This window comes from Gymnoscopelus microlampas (genome assembly GCF_963454915.1).
Source record: "Gymnoscopelus microlampas genome assembly, chromosome: 4".
Taxonomy (NCBI): Eukaryota; Metazoa; Chordata; class Actinopteri; order Myctophiformes; family Myctophidae; genus Gymnoscopelus; species Gymnoscopelus microlampas.
The window spans coordinates 38,046,805-38,067,765 of record NC_139941.1 but is presented as its reverse complement, the minus strand read 5'-3'; the positions used below and the strand labels follow the sequence as shown (position 1 = coordinate 38,067,765).

The window sequence follows — 20,961 nt, the reverse complement described above, 5'->3', positions numbered from 1 at the left end:
GTGAAAGTTTAATGTCTATTTGGATTTTTAATTTGCTTTTCTTTAACTGTAGTAAAACATATTTGCTTAATGTTGGGCTAAAATCATTAAATTACACAACTAGCCTGTCATACTTTTGATTCATTTGGTTTTGTTGGACCAATAATATGCAGTACCCCTGTTATATTGACATGTTTTCTAAACAAAGAGGATCACATATTTGAATTGAAGTACATGACACTTTATTGCATCAGTCAGTTCTAATAAATAGTACCCCACTCCCCCAGCAACCCAATAGTTTCCAACAGATGTTCCTGGGATTTTAGTGCAGTTCCCTTGACCATGCTTCCAGTCAAGAGACCAATTGAAGATCCTGCATACAGTATTTAGGTTACTCAAGGTACCTGTAATAATTGTCCTACATCCTCCAGTTTTCTAACCATTCCTTTCACTTGGCTCAGAGAAAGCTCTATATCAGTGGTTCTCAAACCTTTCAATTTCATAACTCAGGAGTTACAGACCTGTAAGGGTCCATTTGGAACCCCCTCAAGTAGGACTGGGCGATATGACTTCAAATCAATATTTCAAACTTTTGCCTTGATTGCTATTAACAAACGATTATTTTTGAAATAGTGAAATAGCCGAACGACAAGCTCACAGCGCGTCAATACGATGCGTTGTGAGCTTGTAGATTGCCTATTTACACTACTTTTGCATGCCATCGTTGTAGAAGTATAATATAGGGTTAAGTTGTTAATCAGACTAAATTATTTAATCTTATAGAAAAATATTATTCGAATGTTTCCGTGTCGATTTGTTGATACAGAAGAAAAACATTATAAAAAGAATAACCTGCTTCTTGATTAATCAATTAACCTACTGTACATGAGCAAGGTGAAGTTGGTTATTGGTTCTAAATATTTCTATATTTTTTTGGTATATTACCCAGCCCTAACCTCAAAGAACTCTGAGGGTCCCCGGACCTCAGTTTGAGAACCACTGCTCTATATGGAAAATTGAATACAGACTATGAATAGACAGTGTATGCCTATTGCCTAAACAGAAGTTAAGGCTTGATTGCAAAAGCAAGATTTGACTAAAATACAAAATGAATAGAAAATAAAAAGCAGTCTTCCTCACAACAATTAGCAACTACTTCTGATCAACTCCATTTCCTTGGCTTATAAAGAAAAAAAAAACATTAAGGAGCTGAATTCTGAACCTCTATCTCTAATAGCAGCTACAATGAAACCCACTGCTGCATAATGGTACACTCCCTTAGGTCCCGGGACAGGCCCCTTCTTTGCCACACAACCTAGTATGCATACATGTTTTGGTTTCCAACTGTCCAAGCCATTGCAAATGACAGTGACTTTTGGTTTGACAGGGCATATTCAGTCACATTCACATTACAAATCAAAATATAACACCAATAATGTACAATGAGAAAAATAAAATGGAAAGTTTAACAAAGACAACTACAAATGGTCCCAATATTGCAATCACAGTAGTCATGGTGGCGAGGTTGTGGGCTGGTAACATTGCAAGTTGTACTTACAAAAGTAACTTCATTGTTTTTTTATTTATATACTGTAAACTGGAGACAACAAATTGTACAAAAGTTATCTTGAGCTATGAACCGACAAAAGCCCAAAGAATGAAATAACTGGTATAGTGGCCCACATCAACTTAAAGCAGGATAAGGATTGTAAACATCAAAAGGTATTATGTTTTATCTACAAAACAAAAAAAAGAAAAACGTCCATATTCACTAACTGGTTAACCTACCAATTTATCAGAACTTGCTTTTAAAATAGGTCTAGTCTAATTGACCTATCCTGAAGAGATCAAATTCTGAGATCTTGTACATTAAAAGGAACCAAAGACAGAGGTTGGCCTGGATAGAGCACTTGGTAACCTCGCCAGGCAGACAATAACTTTTTACACAATAGTGTATGAGCTTTTTTTCTTTTAGCTTTTTTGAATGAGCAGTAAATCTTTCAACCATGATACCCTAGTAACTCAAGATTCTCTTTGTACAACAATAAAGTGTACTTAAAAGTAACTCCAGAACAAAAGCATTTAAGCCTGTTATACAAACTTTGTAAGGTGCTTCACTTAAGGACAAGGAGAAGAGAAGAGACATAATGGCTTGGAATGATTTAAGATAGCCTTTTACTTCTAAGTGGAGTAAAGACACGATAAATGATTAGCTGCCAACGAAAACTGATCCCGACACAGTGCAGATCATTGCACTAATGAAAAAAATTAACCAGTAACTTCAGAAAGGGCTTCAATACATCACACGCACACCTAACTCTGCTGTCAACAATCTGCTCCATGAATACAATATCTTCATTTCAGATGTTCTCTTAGTTGCTGTGGGCCAATTAAACAACGAAAAACAAAAAATAAAATAAAATAAAAATATAATAATAAAAGCAGCAGCTAATGTCACTGCCAACCCAAACCTCGCCACCATGGACAAAACTATTTCTAACATGTCGATGTTTCTTTTCTTCAAAATGAGACAGTAAGATGCAGTATTTTTGTTTGTCTATAACATTACCAGTTGCATTAAAAGAGCCACGATGACACAAGAAACACAAAATAGGAAATAGTCTTCTCTTGGTATCGGTTTGTGCACAGCAGCTCAAACGCTGTCTGCCTGTGTAAGAATATGAATGTGTTGTTTTGTGACAAGTGGTGCTGCTCACTCTACCGTCACAGACTTGGCCAGGTTTCTTGGACAGTCCACCTGTGTCAATGACAAAGAGAGAATTTACTACAAGCCAAAGGACCAGACATAATGAAGATAAATTGCAATGATAAAAACACTATGGTTAAGATTTAAGGATCTTCTCGAGTCCATTCTAACTTGAGTGTGAGACAGAAATACAGCTGCTTTAAAAGCTGTTTTAATACTCCTCAAATCCTGAGCCAAAGCTGTTCTCATCACACAGGATTCAAATATACTCAGGAATATTTTAGGTGGGTGGGCTTGAGCTATTGAATCGTGTGTCCACATAAACATGTATCCTTGTTTATCAGCATAACATTTGGGAAAGGCCTCCAAAAACCTCTCCATTACTTGAAAACAACAGCAAGCTGAGCCGTCTTGAGACCTCTATGAACTGCTTTGCCAGTAGCATCAACAGTGTTGTCTAGGTGGCCTATATTTCATGAGTGCATTGTGGTCAGGGCTGACTTTCATAGCGTTTTTTCTTCATCAGTGACGGTACTACTCACGTCAAAACCTCTGAGGACAGCCAGATGGAAGGACAGCAACTGTAGAGGGATGACGCTCAGGATGCCCTGGAGACAGTCCACACAGTGAGGCACTTTGATGGTGCGGCTCGAGTTCTTGATGGTCTCGTAATCGTCTTTGTCACAGATCACAATGGGTCGCCCCTGTAAACCAAACAAGCAGCTTTAGATTTCCACCATTCTGTCCATTGGCCTGCTCCTAACCCTGAAGATAGAGAGTCTAAAAAAGAAAAACTTAAAAGAAATCTTAAATCTGATAGTTTGGGCCAAGCCTTGAAGTATACCTGCTTTCAACTCAGACTTTTACGCCTTGGAATGCAAGTCAACATCTGCTGTAGATTACTGACAGCAATGATGTCACACAGAAAGGACCCATCCCCAGTGTTTATTGAGATGAATGAAGATTTATGGAGGAGATGTTAAAGTGTCTGTACAGTTTGCATTGTGATACTTATTTTTTTTAATGGAATTACCAATTATTTTGGAATACTTTGCGTGGTAGCTAGCTATATACCCTTGTACAGTTTGCTCTGTTCATGTGAACATTTCTTACACTCTCAGGGCAAGTAGGTCAGGAACCTGTCCTACTCAGACATACTGTGACTCACCTGGCGAGCGACAACTTGCTGCAAGGCGTTCTGACATTTGACATAGGTGAGATCTCTCATGATGATCATAATGACGGGCATGAGCTTGTCCACCAGAGCCAGAGGACCGTGTTTCAGTTCTCCAGCCAGGATGCCCTCTGAGTGCATGTACGTGATCTCCTTGATTTTCTACACAGGAAGAAAATAACTTTAAATGGTTGATACAACATCTACACCTGTCCAAAGACTCTTTACCTGGATGTATACATCCAGGCACAAAGTGGTGTATGTGTCAATCTACAGTACATTACATTGCTATTCTGAGGCCTAGACATTGCATGTGTCAGCTTAGCCACGATTACAGAACTGATTTGATGGAAAAAGACTGAACTGAAAAAGTATATATATATACAGTATATGTTACAGATAGATTGAAGAACCAGTTAGATAAAAAAAAACGAGTGCTTGTTTTCTTCTTCTTCTTCTTCTTGTTCACCTCCCGCGCTCCCCCACCTGTTTAAATACATTTTTGGATATGTGTGGCATGGTGTGGATATGTGGTTTCCTGTCGTTTGTGCTCTGTCCTGCGACAATGTCGCTCACTACAAGCTCACAATGGATTACATCAGGCTTCACTTGCTTACCAGAGCTCCTTCCAGGCAGGTGGCATAATGATAACCTCTGCCCATGATCAGAACACTCTTCTGTTGGTAGAGCTCTGTCGCCAGCTTCTGGATCTCATCATCCAAACTCAGCACCTCCTTAATCTGATCTACAAAACCAAGCGGAGACACAGTGTGGGAGAAGAAAAGGATCTTATCAGTACAAGATTTTGGACAGCAAAGGTGTAACTAGGAAGATGCACTCATTAGAGCACAAATCTCCGCTAGGCGGCATGTCCTAATAATAGCCATGTATGCAGTGAACTTTCTACATACAGCATGTATTTACCAGTTGAACATTGTCACCAAAGTCTGCCTGCCTGTCTCTCTTATACTTGTCTACCTTTCTCTGTCTCTCAGATTTGATTTACAAAGTCTGATTGTTAAGTGTGTCACTAGTGTCACTTATTTTGTATCACCAGTCAATCAAATGTTGTGATTTGAAATGGTGGCCATTTTATTAGGTAAACACCTACTGAGTAACAAGTGGGCAGGTCGAATTGTCCTCCCATTCTTTTCTCGGTTCGATGAGTTGCGCATTCAATGCAACGTAATAATAATAATTAACCAAATATATTCCAAATTCGGCTATTTTTTAAGACCAAAATTCTAATCCCAGCGCTAGTGGAGTGGTAAGTAACCGTGGTTATTTGGACTGAAAAGTGACACATTGCGTGCAGACTGCTGAGCTTACTGCTTAAGATAAACCATTTTGTATCTCTTTTTATAATGAACTGATGTGGAAAAGTCTGTCAGCCGTCCGCTTCCAGCTGGCGTGAGGGCACAAAAAGGGCACAAAAAACAACCCTTTAATCTAGAAGATATTCCAAAGAGTCGTAATTTCAAAACAATTCTGGGATGTGCAGCATCATTGACTGATAATGTCAACACACCACTGGATGACAGCATCATGTCTATGCAGAGCCAGCCAGACATTCTTCAAGGACCCCCACCCCCCCCTCATCTTTAGATCCAAATAACTGTGCCAGGGCTCATTTTCAAATAGTTATTTGACATGGTCTCTCCACATCAGCTTCTTCATCCAATGGTATTGTTTGAACAACAGCAATGAGAAAGTCTCTAGGGGAGGATGCCATTTTCTGCAGGTGGTGTTGTTCTTCTGACCCTAATCTTATGTGATTGGGATATCCCTCCCCGCTGAAACCAGCGAGTTTGCCTGCGTGTGAGGCTTGATTTACCTGGCAGCATTCTCAAGCCCTGGATGATCTCACGACGTCTTGGCTGCATGGAAATCCTGTCGTCACACATCAACAGTGCAAACATGATCAGGGCCACAAACTGGCTGGTGTAGGCCTGCAGAGCAGCAAAACAGAAACAGAAAAGGTAGGCATGATTAATGTCTATCTGCCATGATGCAATTAACAGCCTTTTACATACTTAACTGTTCCTCTCAACAGTGTTTGAAATGGTAACTGAGACTGGAAGTATTGCTAGAGAGTTAGCTTGACCCTGGAAGTGACCAGAGAATATAGGTGTATCTATATCTACAATAAAAACGAGACAGGAGGTGGTCCCAACGTTTCCCCCTGGTGTTACCTCTTTGAAAGGTGATACTATAATATATCTTCCCAGTTTCCATGCTGTACCTTAAAAACACTGTGACTCTCTCATCCCCTGCCAAAGATATAGAAACCCTAAAAGAATAAACACCCAGATCTCCACTGCAGCATGCACCTCAGTTTGTGGAGCTTGAGCCTCTTTGTTTGTCTGCTTTGATCACAAACTGTGTCTCCAGCTAATAATGTGCACCAGATGAGAGGGGGGTGGAGAGCTGGGTTTAAGTATAGGCTGGGTAAGCAGGCACTGTTAGACAGCATGGAGTGAAGCTCAGCCCATCAGTCATCGTGGCAGAGACACAACTAATGAACACATCTCATAAAAAGGTTGTCCACTGACACACCAATTCTAACATAAAACACCTGCCACTCACTGGAGTAAACTAAAGCTAGAAAACAACTGTCACCCATTTCTGAAAATGCCAGAGACATCAACCCTTGTGAGACTTTGTGGTTTTTGTCAGTCTTCTCTCTCTTTTTCTACCCCTTCATATCACGCTCGGCCTTGCTTCATGAAATTAAATCTCCCAAATGGGTACAGAACGCCTCCAAACCATTTCACAGGACCCTCTGGGCTCAGCAATGCCAGCATCTTGGGCCAAGGGTATGGCCATAAAACCTTTATACAGCTATTTTTGCCTGACAGCCCCCTAACCACAGCCCTTTCAGAACTCTGACATTAAATGCTAAATGCAGTCAACACAGTCGTGGACGCAAATCTAATCCGCACAGTAAACTGTGGTGCTATTCAATGGTCGCGTGACTTCAACTGTATAGCGCAAGATGAAGCGTATGTCATGCAGAACATGCCAGCTGTTCACACACACTGATGACACAATGTCTCCGAGAGGCCTTAAAGGGAGTTGAACAAAAACACTGCTTGTTTGCAGAGGGTTGAATTTGTGTTCACAAATTATTTTTGCAAAATCTTTCTGGGCACTGCCAAAGTATCTGAGAAGAGGGTCTTCTATTATATTTGAATGGACCATCATGTTGCATTTTTTTCCACTTAGATTAAGGAAAGATAGGGAAGAATTTATCAGAAACGCTATAATTAACACAAAGGACAGTCAGCAAGAGTATGCTAAAGGAGTATGTGGAGTCATTTAGTACTTGGGCGAATCCTGTCCTCTCTTGTGATGTGATGAGCTAAGGCTGAGCAGTGCTGGGCTGAGATGGGTGTGGGTGTGTGGCCCAGTCAGCCAAGCAGTAAATGATGGCGTCTCTGAGGCGTGCTCTGCTCTCCAGCCTCGTAGCTCTGGGGCTTTGGAGCAGTGCAAGACTTGCTGAGCCAAGCCCAAGAGTTGGGCCAGGGAGGGACTTGCTGCTTTTCTCTCTGTGCTCACTAGCTAGGATTGGGGGCTACGCTGCCTCAGGTCTTAGCACTCTCCTGTGAGACCCCTCTGGCAACCTTGTAGGCTCCGAGTGGGGGAAGAGAGAGAAAGCCATTGGATTCCAACTTTACAAGAATACAAAATGAGAATATCAGTACTCTCCACCTCTCATATGAGATCGATATGGCAGCTTCCAACTGGAGGAACTCTTATGTCAGAGAGTTCATTTAAGAGAAAATGCTGTCCATTTATTTCAAACTCAGTATTAACAGTAAGGAAAATAACCAGAGCCAATGTGGGATATTGGCATGACTATCTTCTGTCAATAACTACCAGGCCATTATGTAGGGCAATGCAAAACCTTCCCTGGATGACAACGTCTGCAGCAGCTAAATGAAAATGAGACCGCTAGATTTATATCAGACACCACTAATTGGATATGACCAGCTGGGTCGCCTAGGAGTGGAGTAGAAGAAATTCCCCCTGCCCTTAAGCCTAGCCCTTCAGAGAGGACAGCTATTCCCTTCTGGATGGAGATATTTTCCAGATATTCCAACCTGCTGGAATTTTTTCCCACCATAGGAGCTATACAGAAACGGACGATGGTGAAGAGAAAGTGTGCTTTTTATTGGCTACTGAGAATCTATGAGACAATCTGTGAAGAATGGGGACCATGGTAAAGACATCAGGATACCTTTTTTTCCCCTTTTTTTTCTTATTATTTATCCAGAGAAAGCTGACTGAACCCAGGTGCTCCTCTACTGCGACGTCCTGCTTGTCACTGCATGCATTCATACATTCAATCTATTAGTTTATACCTTAAAGCTTACTAACGAACTCTCAGACACTAAGCAACTACAGTGGAGCAACTGGGTACTAATTGCCTTGCTCAAATACACCTTGATAGTAATGGTTGACTAACGGGAGTGTTTGTGTTTTTCACTGACCTTTTCTTCAGAGGGCTCAGAGTGATCACATTACAAATAGTGGCACAGCCATCAACACATACAACCACAGTGTCCAGGGTTCAATTCCTGGCCTGAGACCCACATAATACTACCTTTGCGCCCTTACTTTCCTCTCACTTTTTGTTGTCCCAACTAAGCAGAAAAGCCATGAATGTAATCTTCAAAGAAATGACAGTCGGGACTCGGGGGCTCACCTTGGTGCTAGCCACGCCAATCTCAGGCCCAGCATTGATGTGGACCCCACAGTCTGTTTCTCTGGAGATGGAGCTGCCTACTGTGTTGGTTACACCCACAGTCAAAGCCCCTCTCTCCTTACAGTATCGCAAGGCCATGAGGCTGTCTGCTGTCTCTCCTGGGGGCAGGGACAGGCAGGTTACGTAATATTCTAAGTAATATACTTGATAATTATGATTTATTTGCCTGTCAGACACATTATTTTTGCAATATGGAGCCATCAGATAAGAAACAGCACAACATGAAACACGTGGCATGTCTCAAGAGGTTGTGAACGCCCAATTGTTTTTTACGTTGGGTGTGCACTATCTCTGAGACATGCCAAAGCTATAGGACAATTGATGAAGTCACATAAATATTCACATGAATCAAGATACATTCAATTCCATTGAGAATTCGTTTTTTCTAGCGACTGAATAAGACTGTGAGGTTCAGTGACTTCAAATGGAAAATTATGGACAAATGTGGAATGCACATCAGGTCCAGGTGGCACTGAACTCCCCACCTGATTGGCTGATAAAGAAGCAGACATCGTCTCGGAACACGGGCGTGTTCCTGTCCAGGAAGTCACTGGCCAGCTCCACCATGACAGGCAGCTCAGTTAGCTCTTCCAGAACCTGGCGGGTCTGGTAAAGAACAGAACAGTGTTGCTCACCATCATTATCTGAAACAAGCCAGGCACAGCGAATGGACACGGACCTCACACCTGAGTCCACATACAATTAGGACAGTGGTTTATGGAAATGAGTGAGCAAAAAGTTCTGATATAGTAAATAAAAATATACTTCTGTATAGTTGCAACTTTGCAACTTAACTTTTTTAGGGCATGATTTCCCACTTGTTTTTGTGCATTGCAATTCAAATTCTAATTAATCTAGGCGACTGAGCCAACGCAATTGAAAAAAATTTGAAAAAGTAAATACAGAATAATTAGCAAAAATAGCAAGTACTCATTCATACTGTTTTTTATTGAGCAATCACATTGCACGTCATGTTTCAGCAATAAAACCTTCAATAGATACACAAAGATGATTAGCATCTATCTACAGCTAATTAGCATATATTCTAATCATTCATAAATGAACTCATATCAGAGCACACTAGTATGACGTCAACATCAGAGCAGTCTGAAATCTGAGCAGAATCTCAAAGCGTATTTCCAAACACACTGAAGGTTCAAATCAAAAGTAGTCTTTATTTCCCAGTAGCCACAAACTGCTTGCCATGCCTTGGTGTATCATGTTGCAGATAGCCACAAGGAAACATACAAGATAAAAATCTCCCCTTAAATGTTTGGGGGGGTGACTGATTTATCTTGTGTGTACGCACAACGGGTGTGTAGTCACACCTAGCTCTGAGTCCAATTAGTTTGACATCTTAAATCAGCCATCCCCCATCCCACAGTATCATTTCACAATGACAGTGGTATCCTATACACTGTTGGAAATGTACAATATTATTGTGATGGATGGTTCCATTTGTACACACTTAGTTGAATTAAGATGATTTTACTGTGTACTATCAAAGTCCAGACCAAAGTATGATCTTCACAGTGACTGCTATCCAGAAGCTTATGACATTTTCAGCTCATCTTTGCACATTAGAAAAAATATAGATGTTGCAGTAGAAGTGTTACCACTATTTACTGTTATTTGGTTACTCACCGCCACCCCCGCATGGTAGCTGGTTCCGCAAGCAATAAGGATTAGCCTTCGACACCTCTGGATCTCTTTGATGTGGTCTTTCAGTCCACCCAATATCACTGAGAAGGCAAACTTTTACAGTCAATCCATCTTTCCCAACCATTCCAGGGAGCATTTAAGAACACATGACATGACTCAGTCAAGAAAGAATGTTTTGCCACAAGAACTGCCAACAGGTCATTTAGTTTTTTTGCCTTTGTATATTTCCAAATGTATATAATGTGCACTCATATATACTGTGAGTTCTGTCTTGGCTCTCATGGTTTAAACAAAAATGGATCATGTTAATGTTGAGTTATTATGCCACACAAAGTACACATGATATATGTTTATACTTTTTGGGAGTTGTTCAATTGAACAGATTACTGTGGTGTGGTTGCTGGAAAAAAAGCATTGAATAAAAGTTGAAACTGTTGGCATTTGGAGGCGGCATTAGAATGTTGGCGATTGTAGTGTTATGAATGTGTAAATGTTGGAGGTGGAAAATGGGACAGGGTGGAACATTGTGTCGTTACAAGCTGCGTTATTCCTTTACTACTCCACTGTGGAAAACTGAGCAGAAACCTTGCTGACCTGTGTTGTCATCAAAGTTGACCCTTCCTCTCATGGTGTTGACCACAGACTCCGGCTGCTCAAATATCTCCTTCTGCATGAAGGAGCTGTAGTTACCTGTTGGGGTATGAACAGGAAAACAATTTAGAATAATATCCAAAGCTAATAAATGTATACGCGTCAAGGGAACATGGTGATGCAAAGTTCATAAAGTGTAAACCCACATGAGGCACTCTGAAAAAGTAGATATTGCTGATACACATTATCAGTCCGTTGACAATAACAGGTTTGGAAAATAAACTTTCTAAACAATGTTTCGGTGATAAGTCAACTCTCTGTGAAGAGAGGCACTAAGCAAATAAGACCAATGCTGTTTTTGGAAGTGTACTTCTTCAACTATTGCTCTAGCAGAAGTCATTTCTTGAATTAAAACAAAACGGTGCAAGTGTTTTTTCTTTTTACAAATAACAATGAGATGTGCAAGTATTTTCCAGCCTGCTTCTGACAGAAATTTGGGTCATGCGAATTAGGTTATTCAGCAGAATGGCTCCAGGAATTGAAACCGTGGAGTTAGTGAGAGAGAGAAAAAATAAAAGCTATTTAATGACAGGACCACAAAGGAATGTCTTTAGTCCTTCCAATAGCAGTGTATCTCTGCCCTCTGCTGGAGCACTGGGGAATAGTCACTGGAAGACAGATACAGAACTAACCACCCTTTATCGTATTATACAATGTCATTATCTAGAAAACGTCTTGTATGCACAGGGCACTTAAATAAAATCAATATAATAAGGTCATGGTATCAACTCAGCTGGGCGACTGTATGTTTCAGCAAGTTACATTTTGCACATGTTAAGACCATTTAATACTAGGTAGAATTAATATAATGAAAACAAATATAACATCTAATTTACCAGTAAAAATAAACATGACCCAAAAGACAGAGAATGCAAATCTGTGTGACAGGTTGATTTCAAACCAGGGACGTCATTTTTTACCGCATGGAAAGGGCTTGGCTGTTTGAATACTATTTGTCTATCTTGAACTCTGTATTTTTGTATATCTCTGTATATTTGTCCCCAAAATGTTAGACCAATCACATCACAGTTCAGCTCACACTGCCATGTGCATACAGCAAACTACACAGCTCAGCTCTCGCTGCTGCAGGCATACAGTGAACCACAATGTCAAGCTCCATAGGCAACATTATCAACGTTAACACATAAAACATGTTTGGAGTGACATTTTATGGTGTGCACAATAAAGATAACTTTGTTCACAGACTGTACAACTAGTATAGCTCAAGATTGCACAGGGAAGCTACGTTGTTAGTAGACACTGTGTTTTGTTTGGCCCAAGACCTCTGAGACTGAATTTAAGACTTAAAACACTTAACGTAACTGTGCTTAAATCCTGGACACAGAATTTAAAGACATTTCCCGGACCTCCATGCACCCAGCTCAGGTACAGAGAGTGCAAGGGGTGGGTACTGTCCTGCAGCAGGGGCATTTAAAGTGTCTCAGCTGCTCCCTTTGATGCTGTAGTTTCCCTGGGGCAGTGAGTGATGACTACCTGGCAGTGAGTGATGACAACAGGCTCCATGTCTGGAGGCTGTGAGCCACATCAGTAATATAGCAATTACAAATTATGTCTGCCTTACCATCTGCATAATAATAGGTTTCTGTGCATAATTACAGGAAAGGGCACGTTAACACATTATGGCTAAGGGTCATGAAATAAGAGGATGAAGAAATATATAAACACTCATGTTTGTGTAGGTGTCCATTCCATTCCTGACAGAGCTACTGATTGTGGTACAGGCAGGAGATGGAGAATTGAATTCTGTAGCCGTCTAGCTTACCCTTCATGATTTGCTGCAACTCCATCTGCAGGGTCTGGATGGCGCGTGCCGGGTGGTCTCCAACGGTGCGTTTTATCCGGTGGATGGACAGTCGTCCGTCTGTCACAGCAGCAACATCATCGTCCTCCAGAAATATCACCCGGTTGGTGTGCTCTATCACCGCGCTACCACAACACACCAGGAGAAAGAATTAAAATACAAATCACTGTGGTGACTTCATTTACAGTCCACAGGTTGACAATGTTTGTATAATACGACTAGACAGCCGACTGTAAGCTCACCGCCCAAAAGTAAGCAAACTGAACAACTATTGGTGCTTTTCCACTGCAAGGTACCGTTTCAACTCGACTCTACTCGCTAAACTTAATTTTCCACTGCAGATAGGACCTCTCAAGGTAGCTGTTCAGTGTGCTAAACAATGCTCAAGTTGAAGCTAATGCTGTCTGGAAGCAATCTCTATTTAACGTGTGCAGTCCAACAAAAATAGTTTCTGATTACATTTTAGCAGAGAATGACTAGATTAAAAGTTTGTTAACAATATTCGGTATCTTGCATGCAGTTATATGGGAGTTTGTCGTGATTGTTCTCTCTGACCAATCTTACGCAGTGTTTTCATGTCACCTTTTGGTATCGTCTCAGCTCACTTGGAACCTCGAGGTGATACCAAAAAAAAGGTACCAGGTAATACTTTTTCCAAATGGTAAACCCAAAAAGGAGAGTAGAGGGTATCATGCAGTGGAAAAGCGCCATATGAGAGCTGGTGGGAAGGGAGGTGGTTAGGTGCTGACCTGGCATCAGAGGCAAAATAGTACTCTACAGACTTCTCATCCTCAGGGAACAGACAGGTGTCCTGGTCCGCCCTCGGCAGAGTAGCACAGCCCTTCTTGTCTTTACCAGCTGGAGGGGAATCCCAAAAGATAACACTTAATCTCAGTCATATTGATCATAACACAGATGACTTAGAAAACAACATAAAGTCAAACTTACTGGAGCGGTACAGGATAGGAATGTGATCCGTGGACAGCTTGTGATCGCTTTTCACTCCAATCAGCAGAGGACCTCCCCTCCTGAATTAAATTTGACAAAAATGACATAAGGTATAGGATCATTACAATTATGTAACTTACATCTACACACTTCACAACAGAGTGCTACAGGGATTATGCATTTTTGTAGACCAACCCTGAAGTTACCTGCCATTATTTCTTATTGGATATTTCCAAATATTTGCATTAGATTTTATAACTCAATATATAAGCTCTGTAGTAAACAAAGACTTGTGATATTCACACGTTTTTGCTCAACAAGGTGATCTCCACAAATCAACATCAACAATTAAAGCACATAAAAGCTTCAACATTCACAAATAAATCTCTCTTAGGCTTATGGTAACTGGTAAAATAGCATTAGAAACCTGCGAGGGAAAACATTGCAAACTCAGTTCCGGGTTGTAGTACTACAAACTGTAGAACACTATTGCAGTTCTGTAACTAGAAAAAGTGCTCCTCGGAGCACAGGTCTCCGCCAGGTCAGGTAGGTTATTGTGGCCTCCTGTTGGCGCTATAATAGGCCAATGTGAAAAGGGTGGCATTTCTTCTTAGGCCTTGCATGGCAATCGGACATTGCATTCATGTTTTTAGGAATTTTGTAAAAAAAAAATTGTTTTGCTAAATTCGACCTGCTGGTGGCGCTATAACAGGCAAATGTTAAAAGGGTAGTATTTGTTCCTCAACATAGTGTGAATGTGTGTGCAAAGTTTGACCGGAATCGGACGTTGCGTTCATGATTTGCGGCATTTTGTTCAAAACGGGCCACTCCTGCAAACTTTAGATGTGAATTTTAGCCAATCGGGATAGAATATAAAAAATCTAACTGATCCGTATTGATCACATGACTATAGAGATCATGTGTGCCGATTTGTGTGAAATTTGGATCAAATCAGGAGTAATGTAAAGAAATATGTTTTACATAAGTCGGCCACCTGGTGGCGCTATAAACGGCATATGTGAAAAATGCAGGGCAAAGGGTTTTCCTTGACCTCTAGGGAGTGCGCATACAAAGTTTTACACAGATTGGTGCAGTTATAGGTGAAAACACAAATGAGGCTGTTATAGCGCCACCATGAGGCTGATTTGAAAAATCTCAAGTGGTATTTCTTCCTCGGCCTAGTGGGAATGTGCGTGCAAAGTTTCACGGAAATTACATGCAGTGTTCATAATTTGAGGCATTTTGTTCAAAACGGAGCAGTCCTGCAAACTTTGGAAGCCATTTTTAGCCAATCCGGATGGAATATGAGAAATCTGAAAGACCCGTTTCGTTTAATGACTATTGAGATACTGTGTACCGATTTGTGTGACGTTTGGACAAAATCTGTAGGAGTACTGTCATAAAATGTGTTTTGGCAAAAGCGGCCTCCTGGTGGCGCTATAACAAGCCCATCTGAACATTTTGGGGGAGAGGGTCTGAATTGGCATCCAGGGAGTGTGTGTGCACAGTTTCGCTGCGATCAAGCCAACGGTGGCAGAGATTAGCTGTCCACAGACGGACGGACGGACAGACAGACGGACGGACGGACGGACGGACGGAGGGTAAAACATACTCTCTCGCCATGCCTTCGGCCTGGCGGAGACAATAAGGAAATAATTAGAACTAGATAGAATAGTATAAATAATTTAGGATAGAAACTAGCATGAAACAGCCAGTAGTAGTAGTAGAAGAAGGGTACCTGCTGCCAACTGCCTGTCCAGGGTAATGGACACTCTTAAAGACCAGGGCAAAAGCTCCCTCCTACGAGATAAGGCACAAAGACATTAGAGAGAACCTTGTCTACTCACCACTTCAGCAGTTGAGCTGTGCATGAGAAGGCTCTTACCAGTTGCTGGGTCACCCTCTCCACCAGAGTGGCAAAACTGATGTCATCGCTCTCCCGATTGTCATACATGTACTTCACCAGCTTGGCAATGGTCTCTGTATCGGTCTCAGACTCAAACTCATAACCTTTGCTCTCCTGTAGAAAATGAAGGAGCCATTAAGAGGACTGTCACACACACATAGTCATGTGGGTCATTGGAGACTTCCAAATTCTACAAAATAATGTCTCACCAGGAATTTCCTCAGGTCTTTGTAGTTTGTGATGATTCCGTTGTGGATAACAATGAATTCTGAGAAGAAAAAGATCAACAAAGAGTTAAAGTGACCATAAAAAGGCTACATAAGTGTGCACCGGCACTGTGTCGGTATGCACCTCAAGGTTTACCTATGCCTTTGGACAGTTTAGTAAACGCAATACTGTCATCCAAAGAAAGAAACAACTAGTGCACTCTAATGTGTAGGCTAATGCCAAGTTAATGTAAAGCTCAACTGATGCATCAGAATCTCTGTATATTTGTCTAACAGAAGCAGGACAGTGTCATTGTTTGAGCACACTTTCTTAAAATAAATCTGGAAGAAAGAAATCTAACATGATTGAATTCTACCATTGAATGGGAATACATTAGTATGACATTACAGATTATAGTTTTTCTGGTTTCCTTCTTTGGGACAGATACCGTATATTGATCTTTAAAAAACTATGAAATCTTAAACCTGATGTTGTATGATGTTGGTTAAGAGCACGACTAACCATTGTTCTTGTCAGACCTCTGTGGGTGGCTGTTGACAGGGCTGGGCACACCATGGGTAGCCCAGCGGGTGTGAGCAATGCCCACATGGTCTTCAAACTCCACATCCAGGTCCATGTCCTGCTGTTCTGTTTGTTGCACACAAACACAACACCCACATTTATTCTACTAGGAATCATCATGTTCAGTGCTCTGTGCACCACAATGTAGGCTGAAATACCCAGAGGGTCACACTCAGTACTTTACTTCCTTAAAGGTCCTCAGCAATACACCCACCAAGTGTGAAGTCAATCGGATAAATGGTTTTCGAGATATGCGAAGGACAGACATACTGACATTCATGTAGAGATTCCTGGAATGTAGCTTAGTCATACTGGGATGTCACATACTGTGAGATTAGGGTTTGAGACTTCAAAGAAACTTACTGTGTATCTCCTCCTCGAGAGCTTTTACTTTGCCACGCTGCTTGATCAGTTGTATAGGCCTGGCATTAGACTCCCATTCCTTGCCGTTACCGCCATCAATTCCAACACCTGAAAAAAGCAGGGATAACTTTTAAGAGACTCAAAGACGCTTGAAACCATAAAATGACTATAAGGGTCTCGGAGATGTTTAAACTGGCTGAAAATGGTCAGTAGATCGGTTGTCAGTAGATTGACTGTAGACCGACTATTTTCACTGCACCAGTTTGAAATGCATATTCTCCAATATGAAACATTCAAACTGTGTTGTGCAAAACGTTGTAGTTTACAAGGGTCTTTCTTTATATCATAAGAGTAAGTCCACTTTTGTTATGGCACATATGATATGTGGACTGTGTGTTAGGGCTCGTTCACACCAGGACTGTGTTCACGTACATCGAACAGCAGAACTTCACTGTTAGATGGTGCTTAGCTAAGAGGCCATGCAGGCAGAACTCATAGGCTGGTTAAATTATTACTTCACTCATTATTGTTTCACTCCATTGATTATTTTTTATTTGTTAGGCCTACATCTACAAACTGTAGATGTAGGCCTACTGTAAGTGTAATTGTTCTATAATATTCTTAGCCTTCTTTATGATCTAGTTAATATAAACGTGAATACTGTTAACCTCGGTGGGAACAGTACCCAACTGAATCACTACTATAACCTTGAAACTTGGAAGGCAAAATGAACATGGGACATTATTCTGTCAAAGTAGTCCTAAAATCAAAGAGGCAAAGAGGAAGTCCATAGCGCATTCAAAATGTGTCATAAATGAGAAGCAAACACAGTTTCCTGGCATTATCAAATACAATGTGAACTTCACATTGTGAAGCATGGTTTTCCATGATGGAAAAGAAAGCTGATAAACATGCCAGTGGTGACAATGCTGTTGATGCAAGGTTTTTCTATCTGTCTATCTCACCAGCAGAGTCATAACCCCGGTACTCCAGACGCTGCAGGCCTTTGAGCAAGATCTCAAGGATCTCACGCCGAGTCCTTGGCACATGGTAGTTCAGATAGGCAAAGATTCCTGTGGAGGGAAAAGGAGGGTAGTATTAGCCTAATTATGTTTTATTCTGTATGTCGTACATACAGTCTCTCAAACAAAATGCGTTGCATAGGCTAACTTGTCAACTAGTCCGGGTCTAGTAATGTTATTGTTGGGTGAGCCCCATAGAAACTTGGTTAAACCTGGTTAAATAAAGGCAACATTTTAAAATATATACTGTCGAAAAAATAAAAGTCAACTGGATAGTGCATCAAGCACATCATCGCAATATCCAAGGTTGCATTCCAGCTGGAGACCTGCATTGTACCGTATGTCCTTCACCGTATGTACTCTCTGCCCTCACTCTCCTGTATCTCTACTATGTTTGCTAAATATAGTAACAAAACAAAACAAAAAAAGCTCAAGAGTCCAAATTACACCTGTGATGCCAAACCCTTTTATTCTATGTACAATACCAGAGTAGTCAACAGAGAATGGGGATGAACAAGAAAAACCAGTTTAACAATGGGACAAACAACTGAGCCTGATTTTATTCTATCAGGCAGTACAACCTGACTGAACAATGGAGATTGCCTATGGCATGGGTGTTTGGTCTGCTATCTCTTCCTGGGAGTGAATGGTATCTGTCAAACCACAAATGATAAGGATGGGAGGGAAGCAGATTCCATACAGGGTCTATCTGACATAATGGTAGTTTTGTTTTTTCTGACCAAGAAACTATAAATGTAACATTTACATTATAATATTTATTTGGGAAATGTGTAGAATGTGCACATCTACAACTTGGAAAACATCTTTATGTAGTAGAAACGTGAAATTACAGGGTTAGGTTCATGTATGTAAATATTGGGGCAACATGCTCAGACTCCAGTCATAGCCAAGACTTTGGATACATTCTAAATAAATGTGTCTGTGTTCAAGCCCCAACATTAAGAACCATGTAATGTTAAATTTAACAGAGCATCCATTGAGAGCAGTCAAGACTGAAGGGGCGGGGGGCAGCAGAAGGTAGCTAAGGGCAAACTGCCTAGGAGTGTGTGACTGGGCGTGGGTGCAAAGTTTGCGCTGCAAACACAAGGCCCATCTTTGTTTATGAAAACAAATCTGAAATCCTCCACGCCAACCTATGCTAAATTCAAGCTGGTCAGCACGTCTCTACTCCGGTAACCCAATGCTTTGCATTTCCCTTTTAGGTTACACAAACATTACAGGGTGAGAGTGATGGGAGACAGGGTAGCTGTTATCACCTATGAGTAACGATGAGAGTGATTGAGAGAGACATGGGAGACAGAAAAGTGCCACAGGCAATCCTTGAACAGATGTCTCTCAAAGAAATCACTGTCCCAGTGCGGTTATGCCAATAAACGGGTGTAGCCTTGGATCAAGACTCTCATAAGATGTATTTTATCAAGTCTGACTTTTACTTTCGTATCTATGAGATACGCAAATGTCAAAATCAATAAATCGCATCTATGATAGATGATAATCCAAGCGGGTGCAGTCTCAACAAACTCAGCCAACAACTGATTGAGCACCACGTTCTTTCATACTCCAGGATCTGATTATTATGATTATGAACATGTAACATGTTCATAGACGATATTAGCCTTGGATCGAGGCTGTCAGAGATGTGTTTAATAGATTCAGAGACACACACGTCAGAATCGATAAAATAAATCTCTGACGGTCTTAATCCAAAGATAAGTTGCTATGTGACCGTCTGTGCTGCTAGTAATAACAAGAGCATTACACAGAGAGAAGGGTCGAGCAGCGATAGCTGGGCTATAAGCCCCTTTCGGAACCCTGCAGCCCAGGGGTCTTCAATAGGGGGTCCGGGACCCCTAGAGAGTCCTCAGAGCTACTATAGGGGGTCCGCCAAATCTTTGTGTGATAGGATTTTTTTTTATATTAACCACTGAGGGGAACATTAGCCAATCTACAAGCTGTGAGCTTGTAGTTGTAAATCGGCTATTTTCGGCAAAGAGGTTTGGTGTAGAGGGAAAAAAGAGCAGACCAAGTACGTAGTGGGGTCAAGTTTACAAATGATTGTCAGTTTAAGTGATTAAACATTTCTGAAAATACACATTAACATGAATCCAACATGGCAGTGCTGTCAAACACGTCTATGTCTTAAGCTATCTATGAAATCTATGAAAAAGTTTAATAAGAAACTCAATTTTATACAATATGTAGTGGGTCCCTGCTTCATCTATCTAGCTGTCAACTAAAGGGTCCTTGGGGGTAAAAAAAAAACATTGAAGACCCCTTTTTGTATTTGGGATGACGGGTATCCCAAATACAGGGGCTAAGAGATGGGCGTAATGTGCACAGACAACAGGCTAACGTTAACAGACATCATCACTACGGTTTAACCAACGTTCTGTGTCTCATATCAACAAGTAACGCAGCCGCATAGCTACCAGATATACAATATAACCACAATCCTTTGGGAAATAAATAGCGTTGGCTGGCTAAAGTTAGCCACCCTAGATCATTTATACCATTTCAGCATTGAAATGTCTGTTACAGATAATATGGCAAAGTGGCAAACAGCTGCGACAGCTATGCTCTCTGATTAAATGTTGAACGACCTTATGGCCCATAATAACCAAGTTAGTATAATGCACATTTGCTGTAATGCAGATTTTATTCAGTACTCACCACACATGTCTGCAATGTTCGATGCCAATAGATGATGTTCAGTCAGTTCCGCATCTGGTAACCCACTATCAAGTATGACCCGCCTCCCTACAGCGTCATTGGATCCGAGTCAAAGCGCTACATTCCCATACGTTCGTTCCGATTGGTTCCAGCTCTCTGACGCTCAACTTAAACCCATGGTTGCCATGTCCGCTTATTATAAGCGACTTTGGGTTTGTTTTCTGTAAAGTCGCTGTAAATACAGGCGGTTGCGGGATTGCATTTTTTTGGGCTTGTTTCTAGAGTGTAGTTGCTTATTTGGGCTTGTTTCTTATGTTGTTTAAACCAGTGGTTCTTAAATATGTTCATGTCAAGGACCCCCAAAGGACCCAACCTTCTGAAAATGTTGTGCCAGAGTCTCTCATACAAGATTTTGTGGATTTGAAAATATCCCTAAATTTTCACTTTTCCCCTCAAGATTCTTGTAGATCGGCCATTTT

The 20,961-nt window shown here is 41.1% G+C and overlaps 1 protein-coding gene across 1 annotated transcript; it reads right to left on the bottom strand.

The window, feature by feature from the left end:
• Window positions 1-198: 198 nt before the first annotated feature.
• Window positions 199-20,546, bottom strand: gfpt1 (glutamine--fructose-6-phosphate transaminase 1). Its single transcript, XM_084055292.1, has 19 exons — window positions 20,483-20,546; window positions 17,735-17,842; window positions 16,770-16,877; window positions 16,347-16,472; window positions 15,827-15,885; window positions 15,597-15,731; window positions 15,450-15,511; window positions 13,712-13,791; window positions 13,513-13,621; window positions 12,725-12,888; window positions 10,885-10,980; window positions 10,273-10,370; window positions 9,114-9,234; window positions 8,569-8,726; window positions 5,695-5,809; window positions 4,478-4,605; window positions 3,855-4,022; window positions 3,229-3,390; window positions 199-2,737 (listed from the first exon to the last, which is right to left on the bottom strand). Exons 1-19 carry the CDS (start codon window positions 20,487-20,489, stop codon window positions 2,693-2,695), a joined length of 2,049 nt encoding a protein of 682 aa, XP_083911418.1. The 5' UTR covers window positions 20,490-20,546; the 3' UTR covers window positions 199-2,692.
• Window positions 20,547-20,961: the final 415 nt, after the last annotated feature.